This window comes from Hypomesus nipponensis, chromosome 7, assembly GCF_054491055.1.
Source record: "Hypomesus nipponensis isolate SF chromosome 7, ASM5449105v1, whole genome shotgun sequence".
NCBI classification, from domain to species: domain Eukaryota; kingdom Metazoa; phylum Chordata; class Actinopteri; order Osmeriformes; family Osmeridae; genus Hypomesus; species Hypomesus nipponensis.
This window is the reverse complement of record NC_140367.1, coordinates 10,050,342-10,067,500: the sequence shown is the minus strand read 5'-3', so window position 1 is coordinate 10,067,500 and position 17,159 is coordinate 10,050,342. Positions and strand designations below refer to the sequence as shown.

Here is a 17,159-nt window from a genome sequence, read left to right as displayed (position 1 = left end):
CAGTGAAACAGATATGCTGTTTATAATATCGTTTTTTTTCTCATATTGTTTTTTCATCACAAGCCCTTTAATCTGATTTAAGATCACCGGAATCTCAGATTTATGGGCCAGAAACTCATTTTTTTTAACTAGATTTTTCTGGAACACTGTATGTCCCCCTTAATACGACATCATACAGAGAGCCTGATGTATGGTGTAGACTGACCTGCTATGGATTAGCGGTGTCAGTTAAGTACGTAATGCAGAGAACCACCATGATCCTCCAGCCATCTTCAGTTGGGTCGAAAAAGGTCAGGTTGAATGGAAAAAATCTAAAATAAATAAATACACATCTCGCCTGTCAGCATTTCCGAGGACTCTCACCTCCTAGCCTCGCTTCATATCCCCTGGAGACAGAAAAACCTTTCTAACAGGGCCATTTTCTTTAAATGGCTTTTAGCAATTGGTTCTCCTGACAGTCTGAAAGAAAATCAACCCCTGTCAATATATTTTGTGTTCAGGCATTCTGTCTGTGTGTTTTATGTTTAAGTTTCATGTTTTTATTTGTATTATTTTCTATCAATATAGATTTTTACTGAACGACTGTCTGTACCGTGGTCTATACACTATAGAGAATTTCCACTTGAGCCACTGTAAGTGGTGTGCAGTATAATAACCTACTGTACAGTCCTGAACAGCAGTCACTCACGGCCAGCTGTGTTAATACAAACATCATCCACATGTCTATGCTCATCAATTCGAATCTGTGCTGGATGAGCCTTCCCATTGCCCGTGTACCGAACAACAGATCACGCCATCGTGGATTCCTGGATGCAAAGCACAGCCTCAACTTCTCTCTCCAGGATGGGATCAGGATTCTCCAGCGGACCCATACAGTCCTACAGACTAAAGCTGCTTCTAATCTGCTTTACAACGTTAAATGGATGTTACATTAATGCTTAAAATTGTCCAGTGGGGGGAAGGGGGGGGGGGTGAGAGGGGAATACGTCCAGTTTGAATGCCATGATTTCATCTTAATATAGATGACAGATTATCTCGGGCGAGCGAGGGAGAGAGGGAGTGAGAAATTGAACGAGAGGGGGAGAGAAGGAGAGTGAGGGGGGAGAAAGGGAGGAAGGGGAGAGAGAACGGGGGAGAAAAGGAGAGGGGGGTATGTAGGTAGGGTGTTTGTGAGTGTGTGAGCGTGACAGACGGAGCTTGGACAGATGAAGCCATGTGCAGCGCCATCACTCCCTCCTCCTCTACGGAGGAGCGGAAATGTGTCTCCATGTTGAATGAAGTGACAGCGTCTGCATGTCAACCCCCTGCACCCTCCACGCCCCCGTCCTTCCGCAGCTTTCTAGAAAAATGTACAGACAAGATAATCCTTGCTGAACAGTCTCAATAACCTGCTACATGCCACAGAGGGAGGGGCGTATCATTTCTGTTGTTGTTCTGTGAAATGTTTCTGCCTGGGTGTACCACAGGAAATCAAGCCAAAGTAAATGAAGCCAGAGTAAATAAACTGTCCCCAACTCCCGTGAGACTTAGAAAGAAAAAAAAACAACATAAAAAAAAATCAAACCTGTGTCAAGGCTGATCCTTTTTGGCAGAGAAAAACGGGATCGCCATCTAGTGGCGGTGATCGGTACAGTTCATCCCCCCCAGCCAGATGATGGACATGAACACACATCTTATGAACGGTGTCGTCTTCATCTAACATCAATATGCTCGACAGTACCACGGTGCTCTTGTTTGTGATAACAAGAACGTGGGACATCAAGTTTCAGGCGCCGATCCTATCCGATCACATAGCCCTGCGAAACCTATCAATCACTAGGGGGGCGGGGAGGGGGGGGAGCTTTAATCTCTTCAGTAATCACTCCTGGGGGGCCTCAGAGGCAGCATAGTCTGACGGTGGCTTCCAGCCGCCCACCCATCCACAGACAACGCTAATGTTATGAAGGGCTGGGGGGTGGGGGGATGAGGTGAGGACAATCAATGATTACATCACTCGGAGGGGACCATCGGACGTGGGGGCCGGGGAGCAGAAGGGCGGATAGGAATATGTGGTTAATCCGAAGGCATTGTGCGAGGGGCTTCTCTTGGCTTTGTGAATGGGGCCCGACTGACTCTTGCAGTATGTTCTGTTCAACCTGAGATAAAAGCAGATGATATGAACGAGACAGAGAGAGAGAAAGAGAGAGAGGAATGATGACTAAGAGGAAATAAACAATATCCAGCTGTGTCCTCTTTTACAGTAGTGCCACTCACACAGTGTGTCTGTGTGCTAGTGCCTGTTTCATACTGTGTGTGTGTGTGTGTCTGGCAGAAGAACACCTGAGCCCAGCCCAGCCTGTGTGTCAGGGAGTCCCTCTAATCCCACGCAGCACTGGTTCTCATCGCCGGGGGCTCTTCTGCACTTCCTGCGGTCTGTCAGGGACTCTTTCCCCGGCACGCCACGGGAGCCCAGCGGCAGGGCAAACTGTGTCGCCGGGTTCCGCTCGCCTCAGCCTCAGCCAGCCTTGTCACGGATGCATGGGTATCAGCAGAGAGAGGGAGAGGAGGAGAGAGGGAGAGGAGGAGAGGAAGAGAGACACAGAGAGGGAGACAGAGAGGGAGAGGAGGAGAGAGGGAGAGGAAGAGAGACAGAGAGAGAGTGAGAGAGAGGTAGAGGAAGAGGGAGGAAGAGAGAGAGAGAGAGAGAGAGAGAGAGAGAGAGAGAGAGAGAGAGAGAGAGAGAGAGGAGGAGAGGAAGAGAGACGGAGAGAGAGAGGGGGCTAGAGAGAGATGGAGAGGAGGAAAGGGGTAGAGAGGGAGAGGAGGAGAGAGGGAGAGGAAGAGACAGAGAGGGAGAGGAGGAGAGAGGGAGAGAGGAGGAGAGGAAGAGAGAGAGGGGGTGTAGAGAGAGGGAGAGAGACTGAAGCAGGAAGTGCTAAGGATGTGACACGGGGGGGAAACAAACGGCAATCACGTGCCCCGGTGAGGGCTCTGGAGGATCTGTGTGCTGAGCTAGCACTGTGCGGCGCGCTCCCTGTTAGTCACGCGGTCACCTAGCACAGAACAGTCGGACATTTGCTGCTTGCTTTCGCTGTTTTGAGGAGCTTGACAACATGGGCTGGAGATCTTAACGGTTGAATGTCTGGGTTTCCGGTCAGTGTAGCAAGGACTGTAGCCTGCTCCTGTCAAGAGTGTTAGAGGGGGAATATTCATTCACCTTCAGCCATGACAGGACGTGACGATCGCAGGCTCTCTCTGGCGTCCCATAAGTGGAAGCTGGGCAGTGTTTCGGGGTAGAAACGCCCCCCCCCCCTCCCTCTCGCATCCCCTGCCCATGCACACAACCACCCCGGGGCCAAAAAGCCGAGCCACTTAACATCATCGCAAGCCCCAGCCAGGCTTGCTGGGCACTTTGTGTTAAGGTCTGCAAGAAGGGAGAAAGAGGACAAGAAAGGATGAGCAGGCCATGGGCACATCCAGCGCTGCCAGGCCGCTCAGGGTTTTGTCCCAGTCCACTGACCCGAAAGGGGGGAAGCAAGTCAGAGTAGCCTCCCTGGGTCTCAGCTCCGAGGAGAGAGGGCCATCTTTCAAAAGAATTCTTATCTTAGCGGCCCAGATGGGACTCTAAAGAGGCTGTGTGTGTGTGTGTGTGTGTGTATGTGTGTTTGAATGATGGGTAGCCACAGAGTACACACACACCCATGCACGCATGTAGCCATGCGACCCCACACACACACACACACACACACACTGCAAAATGCACAGACACGCACACAAACACACTATTCCTTGTGCCCTTTTTTCCTGGCACTTTTGTTCCAGTGGAGTCCAGGAGATTTACTGCAGCAATGTATTTAAAAAGACCACTCGGAAGCTTTAGGTTTTTACACTAAGTCCATCCTTGCCCTTTAATTTAAACATGAATTTCCCATGGAAGGGAATTTGGTTGCAGAAAAATTAGGGTAGAGGGAGGTCACTATTCGGAATGTACCTTCAATCGCCAATGACAGATCAGTGTCCAGTGACACATTTCCAACAGATCTCCACCTCCTGTACACAGTGAGGGAACTCGTGACAGGTGTGTTGCCGTGTCAGGCGAGCGTCCCCTCTGCCCAATCAACTCGTCCGAACCGATTTGGGGGCGGGGCGCGCTCGGTCCCTCCCCGTTCAGGATGGTGTGCTAGCTTGTTTACAGACGGGGCTGAGGGGATGACGGAGGAATGTTGATGCATCACAACACCTCCTTGGCAGTCAGAGGGAGAGGGAGAGGGAGAGGGAGAGGGAGAGGGAGAGGGAGAGGGAGAGGGAGAGGGAGAGGGAGAGGGAGAGGGGGGGAGAGAGAGAGAGAAGAGAGAGAGAGAGAGAGAGAGAGAGGGAGGGAAGGTGAAGGGGGAGGGAGGGTGTGAGGGGACCGATGAGGGAGAGGCTGCCCCCTGCATGAGGGATTTGGCGGGCGGGCCGCTGCATATGCTCCTCTGGATTACACTGATCCAACTTAATGCCTAAGACGATGCAATCATTCATAACTACAGAAGCGGCGAGGGGCCCACGCCAGGCCTCCTCCGCTGCTGTTGCCGGGCGCCATCTGCCACCGCCGGGCGGATTAACTTCGAGGAAGATGGGAAGTGGGCGGGGCTCGCCGCTCGGAATCCACTGATGTTGTCGCTGAGGCACGGCTGCTGGCCGACGCCCCTTAATCCAACCCCACCCTCCTCTCCCCTCCCCGCCGTCCACTAGCTCTTGGGATCCCATCATCCTACGCTGTCTCGTCGCTGCAGCCGCCACCCTGAGCCGTTCACTTCGCCTATGATGAGTGTCGGGACAGACACTCACCAAGGTTCGAGGAAGGGGCGAAAAGGAGGGAGAGAGGGGGAGAGAGAGAGAGAGGTAAAGAGATAGAGAGATAGAAAGACTCTCTTGGTGGCGTGCAAAATAGTATACATGGTCGGCATGGCACTACTCCTATGCTGTGCAATTGTTAAATAGGAGTAATGAAGACTGTAGACGTCACTGCAACAGTGAACAGTCTAATCTCTCCAGAGAACGTCCCGGAAAATAGACAACCAGAGCCGTCTGTCTTCTTCCCCCTCTCTGCAACAACCAAGAATCTGTCTCCGGGCTAGTGGGAATATTGATGATATTGACCTGCTGCAATTTCAATCAGTATGTGTTAATTATCATGGATTGATGGATTGTTATAAGCAATAATAGGGTGTCTGTCACGGCGAGATATACAGTGTGTATAAACTATATAATCTGTGTATATTTGAAATATTTACATTTTTCTCCAGGTCATGAGGAAAATTAAGTTCAAGACTTTCAAGATGAAACTGCAACAGCAATAAACCCCGTGAATAATAAAATAACATGGGACTTCTTCTGCTCCCTTTCTTTTTTGTCCTGCTTGAAACCCCCCCCCCCCCCCCCTTACAGAGAGGCAGCCCAGAGACCCCGCACCACCCACCACACACGCCAGGACAGCCCAAACCCCAGCCTCCCCACCCAGCCACCTGACCAGGACTGGACGACAACACCACCTTCCTTCAGCTACGGCAACGCCCACAGAAATCCAACTACTACCCTTTTGGAAACCTGTGCCTTTAACCAACTTCACCAGTGACATTCTTTTTGGAGCAAGCAGCTTTTTATTGTTTTTTGTGGGGGGCGTGGTGCAACAGGAAGTGACACGTGGATGGTACGATTTGACACTGGGCGACTGATGCTGTGTGACAGGGGAACAAGCTGCGTTCTCTCTGAAAAAAAGAAGAAACTAAATCAACTCAGACAAGGCATGCAACCTTTGATCATTTTGGAGACCTAGCTTGTGTTTGTTTTTCTACAACTTGTGTTCGTGATTTACTTCATATTGGAAGAAATCCCTATATGTGCAATATCAGTCGATATTTGTGTGAAGTTGTCATGTGGAAGTAGACTTTGGATGACTTTGCTCATTTCATTTATTTTTGTAATGCATTTTTGTCCTGATTTATATATTTTTCTAAACTGATCTATGTACTCTGACCGAAGGATGAAAAGATACTCCATACCTAGTACACAAGGGGAAGGGGACACCTGCTATTAAAAAACTAAAATGGGGTGCTCGTTATCTTTTCCCCACAGACTGGCCCCCTCTTAACCCAATCAGGGCCAAAGCCATAGCCTATCTCAAATAATACCTTACAAGTGGTGTTAGGACTTTATCAGGAAACACAACAGCATTCCCATAAGTAAAGACTGGCATGAACAATTTTCTGTCATTCATAATATTGTGTCATAGTAGCAGTGTGTGGCACACTTCTTGTAAAAGTCACCAAAAACAGGCAGTGCACTTGAGAGATATTTTGGTTTCTTCATTGGGGCCTGAAGTCTGAAGTAGTTCGCCATTCTCTACCTTTGTGTGGCCTGTTCTTCTTGCCGAACGTCAAGTTATTTTGTACTTCTTCCTGCATATCAAGGAATTATGTGGCATGAATGCGTGTGTGCGAGTATGTGTGTGTGTGTGTTTTGTCGACTGGAGGGTTACCAAGTTGTAGACTGTTTATTGTTTTGACCCAATTTCTGCCATTTGTGAATTGTGATACCTGTATCCTTTAAGCTGCTATCCTTGTACTGTGCAGACTGGAGATATCCAGCCTTATTCCTTACTATTTTCAACCCATCAAAATACCCAACTTGAATCTCTCCCTGCTTCACACACCGTGTATCATTCATGTACACAGCTGTGCTGTCCTTCTGACACGACAACCATACATCAATGGCACCCCAGGGGGTTGATTAAATCAGCCATGCACATTGCAGTGTTTACATGGTAGCGCCTTCGTTTATTCCCATGAAGTCTGACAAAAGCACAAAGACAGTCAGTGTGCAGGTGACCCTTACCGTTCCGGAAGGTACCGATACTAGTTTTAGAGAAAGGCCTGCTTTTCAAAGGTTGGCTGAAGTGGGCGCAACTGTGTTAACAAAGCTTCTGGTTTCAATTGAGTCCCGTCCTTCATTCATCTCCGCCCAGGGACGTTGCTGTGTATGCTAACGGTCACTGAGGTAGTTTCCCCTGTGAGTCGTCAATAGAGTATGCTGCCTGTGAGTGTGAATAATTTCTGTGGAGCTGCCTTCCTCCATGAAGTACCTTTGTTGACATTGTTTCCCAAAACAAAGCTGCCAAATTGGTCTGAAGCCAAATTTATGATGTTCTCTGTATGTAACTGGTTTAAGTGTTTCACATGTTAAACCTCATCCCTTTAAATGTTACATTGTGTTTTTAACAAAATCTTATTTGTTAAATTGTTGATATCTTCTGAATATCATAAGTTATGGAATAAACTAAAACAAAGAAATATAATATTGTTATAATCTCATTTTTTATCTTCTTCTCCCACTAGGGGGCGACATTTACATAATATCACAATAAGAAAGCAGGACCATCTTGATGTCTCTTTGTATTTCTTTATATTTGAATCTTAGTCCACGTGGGCAAATACTGTGGTAAAAGTTGAAGCTCCACGCTGAAAAATAGTTTGAAGTTCCTAGCAAGCAAGAAATCACTATAAACTGCCTACACATCTCGAACTTTTCGGTGGGTAGATTTTGAACATGAACTAGCTAGCTAGCTGCTGGATTTAGCTATGCTGGTTTGATAACTATACATTCTTTTAGGGAGCAAAGCAGCATATTAGCCTCTGCTATGAAATTGCATCCATTATCAATCCTTGTTTTGGGGGTTTGAAAATGTATATTGGACATGTTCAATTCGTCCACTCTTGATTAGGACAGTTATCCTACCTAACAACACATAATTCACTTGGCGGCAGTTGTGAACCAGTACCATGTCAAGCAGCATAGTCGGAGAGACTCCTGCCGGTGGCGGGAGGAAGAGAGACCCAGAGGAGCATCAGAAGCAGAGGAGAAGAGCTCTCCAAGCCCGCCATAGAGCCACCCTAGCCAGCCTGTTCGAGACACTAAAAACTGTCGTCTGTCCAACTTCCAACAAAACTCCTGCCAAGGTACTGTATGCACAGACACCTGAGTCATAGTCAGGTGAATTTTAATGCTTGTAGGCTATATATAGAACGTCACCAGCTGTCACACAACCCATCTTAATATTAAACTAAATCAATTCCCTGTTATGTAATTGCAACAGTGGAAGATCTTGGACCATGCTAAGGGGTTTCTCCGTGAGCAGGAGAGCTACCTCAGCAGACTGCTGATGTTGAAGGGTGAGGGTCAGTTACTGTAAACAGATTAGTACATACATTATGTAATAATGATTTTATTTACCAAACGCTGGCTGCAGCCAAATATTCTAGTCTAGGACCTACGACTGAGCTATACCCAACCCATAATATATGTGCTATCCCGACAGTCACACATCTTATGTTTATTCAATTGTTTTTATTTTTACGGCCACTCGCAAGGAATTTACCTCGGTAATGAAGATGGGCCACGCAGTTTGGAAGAAGTGCGAGAGGAATACCGCAATTTATACCCTAACCGCAGGTAGAGTTGGCTGTATGACTGTAATTCTGATTAACGGCCACTTGAGGGCAGCATCTACCCATGTCTCTTAATAGAACAGTGAACAGCAAGCCACGCTAGGCAGCCGGGACGCGAGACAGATGAATGCAGAGCTGGTTTATCTTACAAGGAACAAGGTCGATTTCTATACAAATCCGTGTATTTTAAAGTAAACATGTGGTGAGAGCATACCCTGAGCAACATAACGGGTCAGGATAACCGAACTTGCTTAACTCCCTGTTTTCTTTCAACAGCTCCTATCGCTCCAGAAGGAAGGGCTATCGAAGGCCAGGGCGGGATGGAGGGGAAGAGGGGGTGGAAGTGAGCAGTGAGGAGGAGGTCATGGATGAGTCTGTCCCCTCACAGTCATCCGTCAGCTCTGCCCCCAACATCCTGGAGTTTGAAGGGTGCGTGCCTCGAGGCAGTCTCTGCATCACAGACAGGGGGGGCTAACACCTCGGACTGGACTTACAGTAGAGCATGACATACCCTGGGCTGGACCGATCACAGTTACTGTTCTAACCGGCAGCAAGGCGAGTCAAGCACAGTTGATTGACTGAGTTGACTCAGTTGTAAAGCACAGAGCTTCATTGGCATTTAACCAAAACTCCAAGTTGCACATTTGCTGTTGGTAGTAGCTATATCCACAGCAGATAGCTGCTGTTGGGTCAGTGCTAGCTGCCGAGGTCTTTACGCTGTTGGATCGGTGGTGAGTAACTGTGTCTTAGGGCCCAGGACCATGAACACCTGTCCTGCTTGTTATCTCTGGGGCCGCGACAAACTCTTATATCTCTCCAGCCACCTACAGTCTTCTGTCTCTCCCCCTCTCTCTCTTTCTATGGAGAGCGATTTAGGGACTCGATTAAATCAGTTCATTCACGATGGCAGGTTGCGATAACAGACATCCTCCCTCACGAAGCAGGAAATATTGTGTGGCCCTCACTAGCGTGAAATGAAACTCTAAATTTGAACGGCAGAAGAGATTATCAACAGATAACTGAAAGTCTCACAGCTCTCATATCGCCGTGCGGTATCTACCTAGCTTTCAATTTGGGGGGGGGGGGGAATGGGTCCTCTATATCAACCTAGCTTTCTAAACATGTTGGAACTGCTCCTATGTAGAGTACTGACCTAGCTTTCTAAACATGTTGGAACTGCTCCTATGTAGAGTACTGACCTAGCTTTCTAAACATGTTGGAACTGCTCCTATGTAGATTACTGACCTAGCTTTCTAAACATGTTGGAACTGCTCCTATGTAGAGTACTGACCTAGCTTTCTAAACATGTTGGAACTGCTCCTATGTAGAGTACTGACCTAGCTTTCTAAACATGTTGGAACTGCTCCTATGTAGATTACTGACCTAGCTTTCTAAACATGTTGGAACTGCTCCTATGTAGATTACTGACCTAGCTTTCTAAACATGTTGGAACTGCTCCTATGTAGATTACTGACCTAGCTTTCTAAACATGTTGGAACTGCTCCTATGTAGATTACTGACCTAGCTTTCTAAACATGTTGGAACTGCTCCTATGTAGAGTACTGACCTAGCTTTCTAAACATGTTGGAACTGGTCCTCCTCTCCTCCACAGGTACATGCTGTTCTACAGGCAGACGGTAGAGAAGCTGGTCTACTGTGGAGTGCTGGGGCCTGGCCAGACGGGCCTGCCCGTGGTGTCAGACGCCATCTCCGGCCTGTGGGACAGCATGTCCCCGGAGCGCAGGGCCGCCTACCAGAGCTTTGCCCCCCAGCAGGGCCCTCCATCCTGGGCAGGGCTCTCAGACAGGCCCCCCGGGACGGAGCCCCACCTCCAGACCTCCCAGGCAGACAGCCAGGGAGCCACCGCCTCTTCCACGTCCACTTACGAAGAGGTAAACGCTCGCCAGTCGTCGGCGCGGGGGGCGATTTGACCGGGGAGCGCCGTCTATGAGCGGTCGTCGAACAGGGATGAATGATACCTGTCACGTCAATAACGGTTGCCTGGCGGTTTTCGTCGACGGTTCTTCTTCAGTCGCCTTGGCGGGGGCCATTAGTGAGGTGGAGTCACCCCTCAACCCTAGTCATCCAGCTCTTCCACAGCTCTTCCGACTGTCGAGGACAAGTCTTTAGTCTCCCTTATTAGATTGTGGGTATGTGGGGTGGGGTGGGGGGGGGGTTAAGCCAGGTCATTGTGACAGGCAGGGAAACTCCGTGCATAAGCAGAGCGTCTCCGTTCAGTGCCCATCCAATCGGAGAGCTCGTTTCTGTTTGTCTTGAGGGGAGATGCCTTATCGCTCCGCAGCAGATGCCGGCGCTGGTGGACAGCGGCGACTTCCAGCGTGGCTCTCCTTTGCTGTGTGTGTGTGTGTTTTTGTGTGTGTGTGTTTGTGTGTGTGCTCGAGCCACCAATACCCCCGCCCCCTGTACTTAAACTTCCTCCCCTACTCTCTCTGTGTACTTTGGCCGTCTCCCTCTCTCTTTGTCCATCTCCCCTCCTCTTTCTCCCCTCCCGTGCCCTGCCCTGAGGTCGCCCGCTCCCGGCACAGATGCCATCGCTCATCTGTCTCAGATGAGAGAGAGAGAGACACACACAGAGAGAGAGACAGAGAGAGAGACAGAGAGAGAGAGAGACAGAGAGAGACGAGACCTCCCTCCCTAACCCGCGGGTGCGCCTCTCGTCTCTCGCCGTTGCGTACGTCCCCCCGGTCCCCCCCACTGTGCCCTCGCTCCGTCTCACCGTGGGAGAAAGCAGCCAGAGCTTCCGTCTCAGGCAGGGGAAGTGACGCGCCCCCCCCCCCCTCGTCGTAAACACGGGCTGCGTCTGGAACAGAGGCGCGGCCAGGCTTGTAAACACGCTCCCAGCATCCACGCGGCTGGAAACGCTCCATCATGCATGAGGGACCCTGTGGGTCGTCGCCGATACGCGGACACTGCAGGAGCTGCATCCATATTTCATACTGCTTTTAGGTTGAATATTGCACGAGCTTGACTTGTACTCGTCGCAAGTGTTTGGCGTTCTTTACGTGGGATCAATCAATGTGGTGGATTCACGCTCGGCGTGGCACCTTTATGATTTTTTTATGACTTCCTGTTTGGGCTTGCTGACACCCGTGTTGGTCTTACGTTTACATTTAGTCATTTAGCAGACGCTCTTATCTAGAGCGACTTACAGTAGGTACAGGGACATTCCCCCGAGGCAAGTAGGGTGAAGTGCCTTGCCCAAGGACACAACGTCATTTGGCACAGCCGGGAATCAAACTGGCACCCTTCTGATTACCAGCCTGATTCCCTCACCGCTCAGCCACCTGACTCCCCCCCACCTGTCTTCCTGTCTTGACGGCAGGATCTGCTCCAGGACGCCTGCGACGTGATGAAGAAGGAGATGGACGCCTCTGCCAAAGACAGGTGAAGTGTCACGTAACTACACAAAGCGTAGCGGGTGCTGGGAAAACCACCAACCAACCAGTGGCCAACGTTTTGTCCCCAGTCCACCCCAAATTAAAATCCTTCAGTCTTTTGGACTGTTTTTTTCGGGCCTGTGCCTTGATCGGAATTAGAGAGCGCTCCGGGGCAGTCTTTTTCATAATGCATGTTGGGAGTCAGGCGGATGAAGGGCAAAGGGGCTGCAGAGTGTTTCTGTTCTGGCCCACACGCCCACCTCCCTCCTGGGGCCCCGTCAGTCAGACGGCACATTAGACGACCCCCCGCCCCCCTCCCCCCAACCCCTGGCTAATTACCGTGACGTGATAGACTGGGGGTTAATACGAATGGCCCGAGGTCCCAGTCACTCACTGTCACAAGGGGGAGGGGTGGAGGGGGGGGGGGGTCTAGGTCTTAGGAACTAAGAGACCAAGAGAGGGAGAGACTGGGGTGAGAGAGATGAGGGGGGTGGAGTTGACTGGGAGAGGGAGAGATGAAGGGTGTGGAGTTGACTGGGCGAGGGAGAGATGAAGGGTGTGGAGTTGACTGGGCGAGGGAGAGATGAAGGGTGTGGAGTTGACTAGGAGAGGGAGAGATGAAGGGTGTGGAGTTGACTGGGCGAGGGAGAGATGAAGGGTGTGGAGTTGACTGGGAGAGGGAGAGATGAAGGGTGTGGAGTTGACTGGGAGAGGGAGAGATGAAGGGTGTGGAGTTGACTGGGAGAGGGAGAGATGAAGGGTGTGGAGTTGACTGAAAAGTTGGGGGGGGGGGGGGGTGAGGGGGAGGTGGTGACGACAGAGCGACGGGCTCTCCTGGACTCCTTCAGGCGATGGAATGTTTACAGACAGTCGCGGCACGGGCAGGTAGGGGTGCACAGGCGTGTAAGCCCCCACTCCCCCAGCACACACTGCTCACACACACACACCATGGGGGGGGGGGGGGGGGGGCAGTCTCCTCACGTAGCATCCTAATCGAGAGTGTCTGAAGCGTCCCGATTGAAGCAATCAATCACAGGCTGCAGGCAGCCCCTCCAGGACAGAAGCAGTGCACATAGCAGAACGGAACACGGCACACTCTCTCTCACACACACACACACCAGGCACCCTCACACACGCACACAATCACACCCTTGACGCCCTCACACGCACACACTCCCAAACCGTAGAAAGACGTCCACACCAAAGCAAACGTCTTAAAGACACACGCACACACACACCATGTATTCACTCCCACACACTGAACAATGACACTTTCACCCTCTAGCCAACCTGGAGAGCGCCCGTGTGGGCACACTCAAGGGAACACATGACTAAACCCCCCCACACTCAAGGGAACACATGACTAAACCCCCCCACACTCAAGGGAACACATGACTAAACCCCCCCACACTCAAGGGAACACATGACTAAACCCCCCCACACTCATGGGAACACATGACTAAACCCCCCCACACTCATGGGAACACATGACTAAACCCCCCCACACTCATGGGAACACATGACTAAACCCCCCCACACTCAAGGGAACACATGACTAAACCCCCCCACACCCATGGGAACACATGACTAAACCCCCCCACACTCAAGGGAACACATGACTAAACCCCCCCACACTCAAGGGAACACATGACTAAACCCCCCACACTCAAGGGAACACATGACTAAACCCCCCACACTCATGTATGCTAACATCCGCATGCCTGGAATGTACCTGGAATTAGTTGTGAGGCCTGCTCCATGAAGCGAGTTTACCGAATAAGCCAGACTTATGTCAGTTAGTCGGACTCATTTCTAGTTCAAGTTACTATGGTAACTTATGCTTCAAATCTAGCCTGGTCTGGGTCAGGCTAATTGTCATGCTTAGACCGTGTTCTTGCTTAACCAGACGTTCCTGTAACATTGACCCAATGGGAAAACAATGATTTACCAATGACATGTTCTTATTCTCATCAACTCCATGTGTAGGCTACATTTATAGAAAATCAACTTAAATAGCCTACATAGGCTTCAACATTTAGCCTAATGCATTAAACAATGATGAACAATGATTTGATACACACCATAGCCATTAAATGTATGGCTATGGTAGTTTGTGATTTTAAATGTTTAGGCATCAGGCATAGGCCTATATCTCAATTTAAATGATCCAAGTATAATTATCATAGCTCTATAACCGTTACAGTAGCCAAACTGCAAAACAAACCTAAATCTATCCTCCATTTTTCTAAAAAAAAAAAAAAAAAACATGTTTAAAAGTTAGGCCTCTCGATAATGTATTGATTAACAGTAGGCTAACTTATATTAAACAATGTCAAAAAAGTCAATTTAGATGTGTTTAGAGGGTGTCTGTTTTTTTTTTAATCAACGAAGTAAAGGTCTAAAAAAGGACCTCGGCCTACGTAGCCTAACGTTCACGTCAATCATGGCGTATCCTTTTAGTTTGATGAAGCGGTGGATGAGAGCTGTCATAGTACACGGCTTAAAGGGAACGTTCTTTCTGGAAGTCACATGGCCGTGTGCATTGCTTTTGCCTTGGTGGATTGTATGATCCATGTTTTAACTCTCGGGCTACTTAAGAATAGGGTGCACGCGCAATTAGGTTGACTACTTAAATCTGACTTGAGTTGGTAGGAGTGCGTGAGCTGAAATAGCTTTAGCCCCGCTTGACTAATTAAACTAATTCAAGTCAGGTTTGGGACTTGAAGTCCAATTTTTTTGAGCGGCCTTCATGAAACAGGCTTCAGTTCAGCCGGACAGATCCAGTGAATTAACGTCAAATTAAGAATGCACAATAACACTGCCACACCCAGCACATATGACGTGGACCCCCCCCCCCCCCCATAAGATCACCACTTTCTAGAAGTGTCCACTCCCAAATTCCAATTAGTCCTTGTTGTTTCGCTGGGGGTGAAAGGCTGGGAGGCTGGGGAGCAGAAAGCCCTGGGCTTTTTAGTACAACACATTAAACCTGACACTGTTCCATCCCACGTCACGGAAAAGCACTTTGTTCCCCCGGAACGACGCTTCTAACAGCGCCACACATCATCCCCCCCCCCCCCAACCCGGGCGCACTCTCTCGTAATTACACGTTTTGGCCATCGCCAAGGCAACGCACAGAAAAAACAGTGGCGTGCGCTCTTCGTTAAATGCCAAAAGCATTTCGTCCTCCCATCTCCCCCTGGCTCCTTGGTCTATTTGTATTTCTTCCTAGACATTTTTTGTCGTAGTCCGGCACAAGGGAAGGGGGTGGAAGTTCAACGCTAATTGGCACATTTGCTTTAGAACTTGGTCCAGCCACCGCCCCAGTGTGTGATGTATTCCAGCGGTGACCGCGCGCTGGAGAGCAGAGCGGGTCGACGATCAGTCGAGGGGGGAGCGCCGCCATGGCGACCCCCATGCACACCACCCCCAGCTCTGGCCCATTAAGAATTCACTTTTAATTGGGTTTCTCCGACCAACACTGGAGGACCGGGCCTTGACCGGACTTCAAGCGCACACTCACACACACACACACTCTCACAGAAACCACCGACACCAGCGTTTGATCGATGTGCAGGGCTGTGGAGACCCTCCCTCCTCCATATTCTAATACAGCATTGATTCGGTCCATGGAGAGAACCTCCTTTCCCCTCTCCATCCCTCCACCCTTCCCTCCAGCCCTCCTTCCGTCATCCCCCCCCCCCCCCCCCAACACCACCATCATCCTTTACCCCACCATTCCCTGAACCCCCTCCCCCCCTCTATCTCTCTTTCCCTCCTTCCTCTCTCGGTCTGGAAAAGCAGGGCAGCGCCAGAGTATCCAAGCGGCGCCCTCCCCTCCCTCCCCCTCCCCCCCACCGTTATTCAAACAGGGTAATAACCCCAGTGCCTTGCGCAGCCCCGCGGAGAGAGAATTACAGAGCGTCAGGGAGAAACCACAGCTCACCCCGGCCCCTGATAAGGAAACAAACAACGGGAGAGAGGAGGGAGCGCCGCGCCGCATCACTAACCGCCTATCACGCTCTCTCCCACCCCCCCCCACCCACCCACACACACCTCCCTAAATTGCCTCAGTCGCTCTTTCTCACACACACACACACGCATTCCTTATGCGCTGACACCTTCTCCCTCTTTTGCTTTCAGACTGGTCCCTCTCTTCTCTCTGTCACACACACGCACACACACGGATGGGACGTCTCCCTCAGCACGTACACACCCAAGGCTGCTCTTTGTAGCTGGTGTTGAAGAGCCTTTCTTATAGACACCACCTGCCCCCCCCCCTCAGTTTGCTAACCCACCCCCACACCCTTTTTCTCCAGTTATAAGGCAGATGCCTGCTGTCCGAGTGGTGACCTAGAGAAGCTCAGAGAGGTGGTCATGGGCCTCGTCCAAACCCAGACGCCCCAGAAGCAGGAAACCCCCCAGGTGAGGACTGGAGGTATGATGTCACAGGAAGTGCAGGTCTAGGTAAAAGCAGTGTTGCGATCTTTCCCTGAATCACCTGGTAGAGAACAGTAGCTGTCCTCCAGGAGGTTGCTGCAATACCAGACTGCCTACTCTGACTCCCTCTTTCTGTCACTCCCTCTCCCTCTCTGCCTCTCTCTCTCTCTGCCTCTCTCTCTCTCTCTGCCTCTCTCTCTCTCTGCCTCTCTCTCTCGCTGCCTCTCTCTCTCTCCCTCTCTATCTCTCTCTCTCGTTACAGAACCTGAGTGTCACTGATAACTATGATGAGCTTCAGCTCAGGTGTTCAGAGTCGTTTGACAGCGAGGACATGTGAAGAAGACACACGGACAAAAACAACTTTTTTCTTCCTCTTTTCAGTACATGTTTGAGGAGTAATTCATTTTTTATCGGGTTCAGAAAAAGATAAGCACGCCACAAATTACAGCGGAGCCTTTGGAGCTATTACATGTTTAAATGTGTTAGTGGCATTTGTTTGCAGTGCATGTTTGATGTAACAAAAAAGAGAAATGCGTCAAGTTTGTTCGGCATTTGTGTCTCTTGAATGTAAAAATGTGTTTATTCGATTTGTTTACAAGTCATACCAGCGAGTACGATATACTATTAGATGTTTTTTCTTCTTCTTCATACTCCTCTTCATCATTGCTATTTTGTATAAATATAACATGGGCAGCTGTTTGACTACCAAGATGACATGTTTCTATTCCTGTTTGGAGTTTTCATCTCTGCGTGACAGGACATCAACACGTCACCGTCAATCTTTAATGAGCGTGTTTAACAGAAGCTGCGCGCCGACTGACAGAATGAGAGGACCCCCCCCCCCCCATACACC

The 17,159-nt window shown here is 49.8% G+C and overlaps 1 protein-coding gene across 2 annotated transcripts; it reads left to right on the top strand.

Annotated features, from left to right (window-relative positions):
• Nucleotides 1-7,379: 7,379 nt before the first annotated feature.
• LOC146276704 (stimulated by retinoic acid gene 8 protein homolog) lies at nucleotides 7,380-16,991 on the top strand. Of its 2 annotated transcripts, none has more exons than XM_084702045.1 (9): nucleotides 7,380-7,552; nucleotides 7,788-7,979; nucleotides 8,117-8,192; nucleotides 8,391-8,472; nucleotides 8,745-8,897; nucleotides 10,081-10,360; nucleotides 11,812-11,873; nucleotides 16,186-16,304; nucleotides 16,569-16,991. In XM_084702045.1, exons 2-9 carry the CDS (start codon nucleotides 7,803-7,805, stop codon nucleotides 16,583-16,585), a joined length of 966 nt encoding a protein of 321 aa, XP_084558171.1. In that variant the 5' UTR covers nucleotides 7,380-7,552; nucleotides 7,788-7,802; the 3' UTR covers nucleotides 16,586-16,991. The 2 variants fall into 2 exon arrangements, with proteins under 2 accessions (XP_084558171.1, XP_084558170.1); XM_084702044.1 differs by having other exon boundaries at nucleotides 16,186-16,291; nucleotides 16,569-16,990.
• Nucleotides 16,992-17,159: the final 168 nt, after the last annotated feature.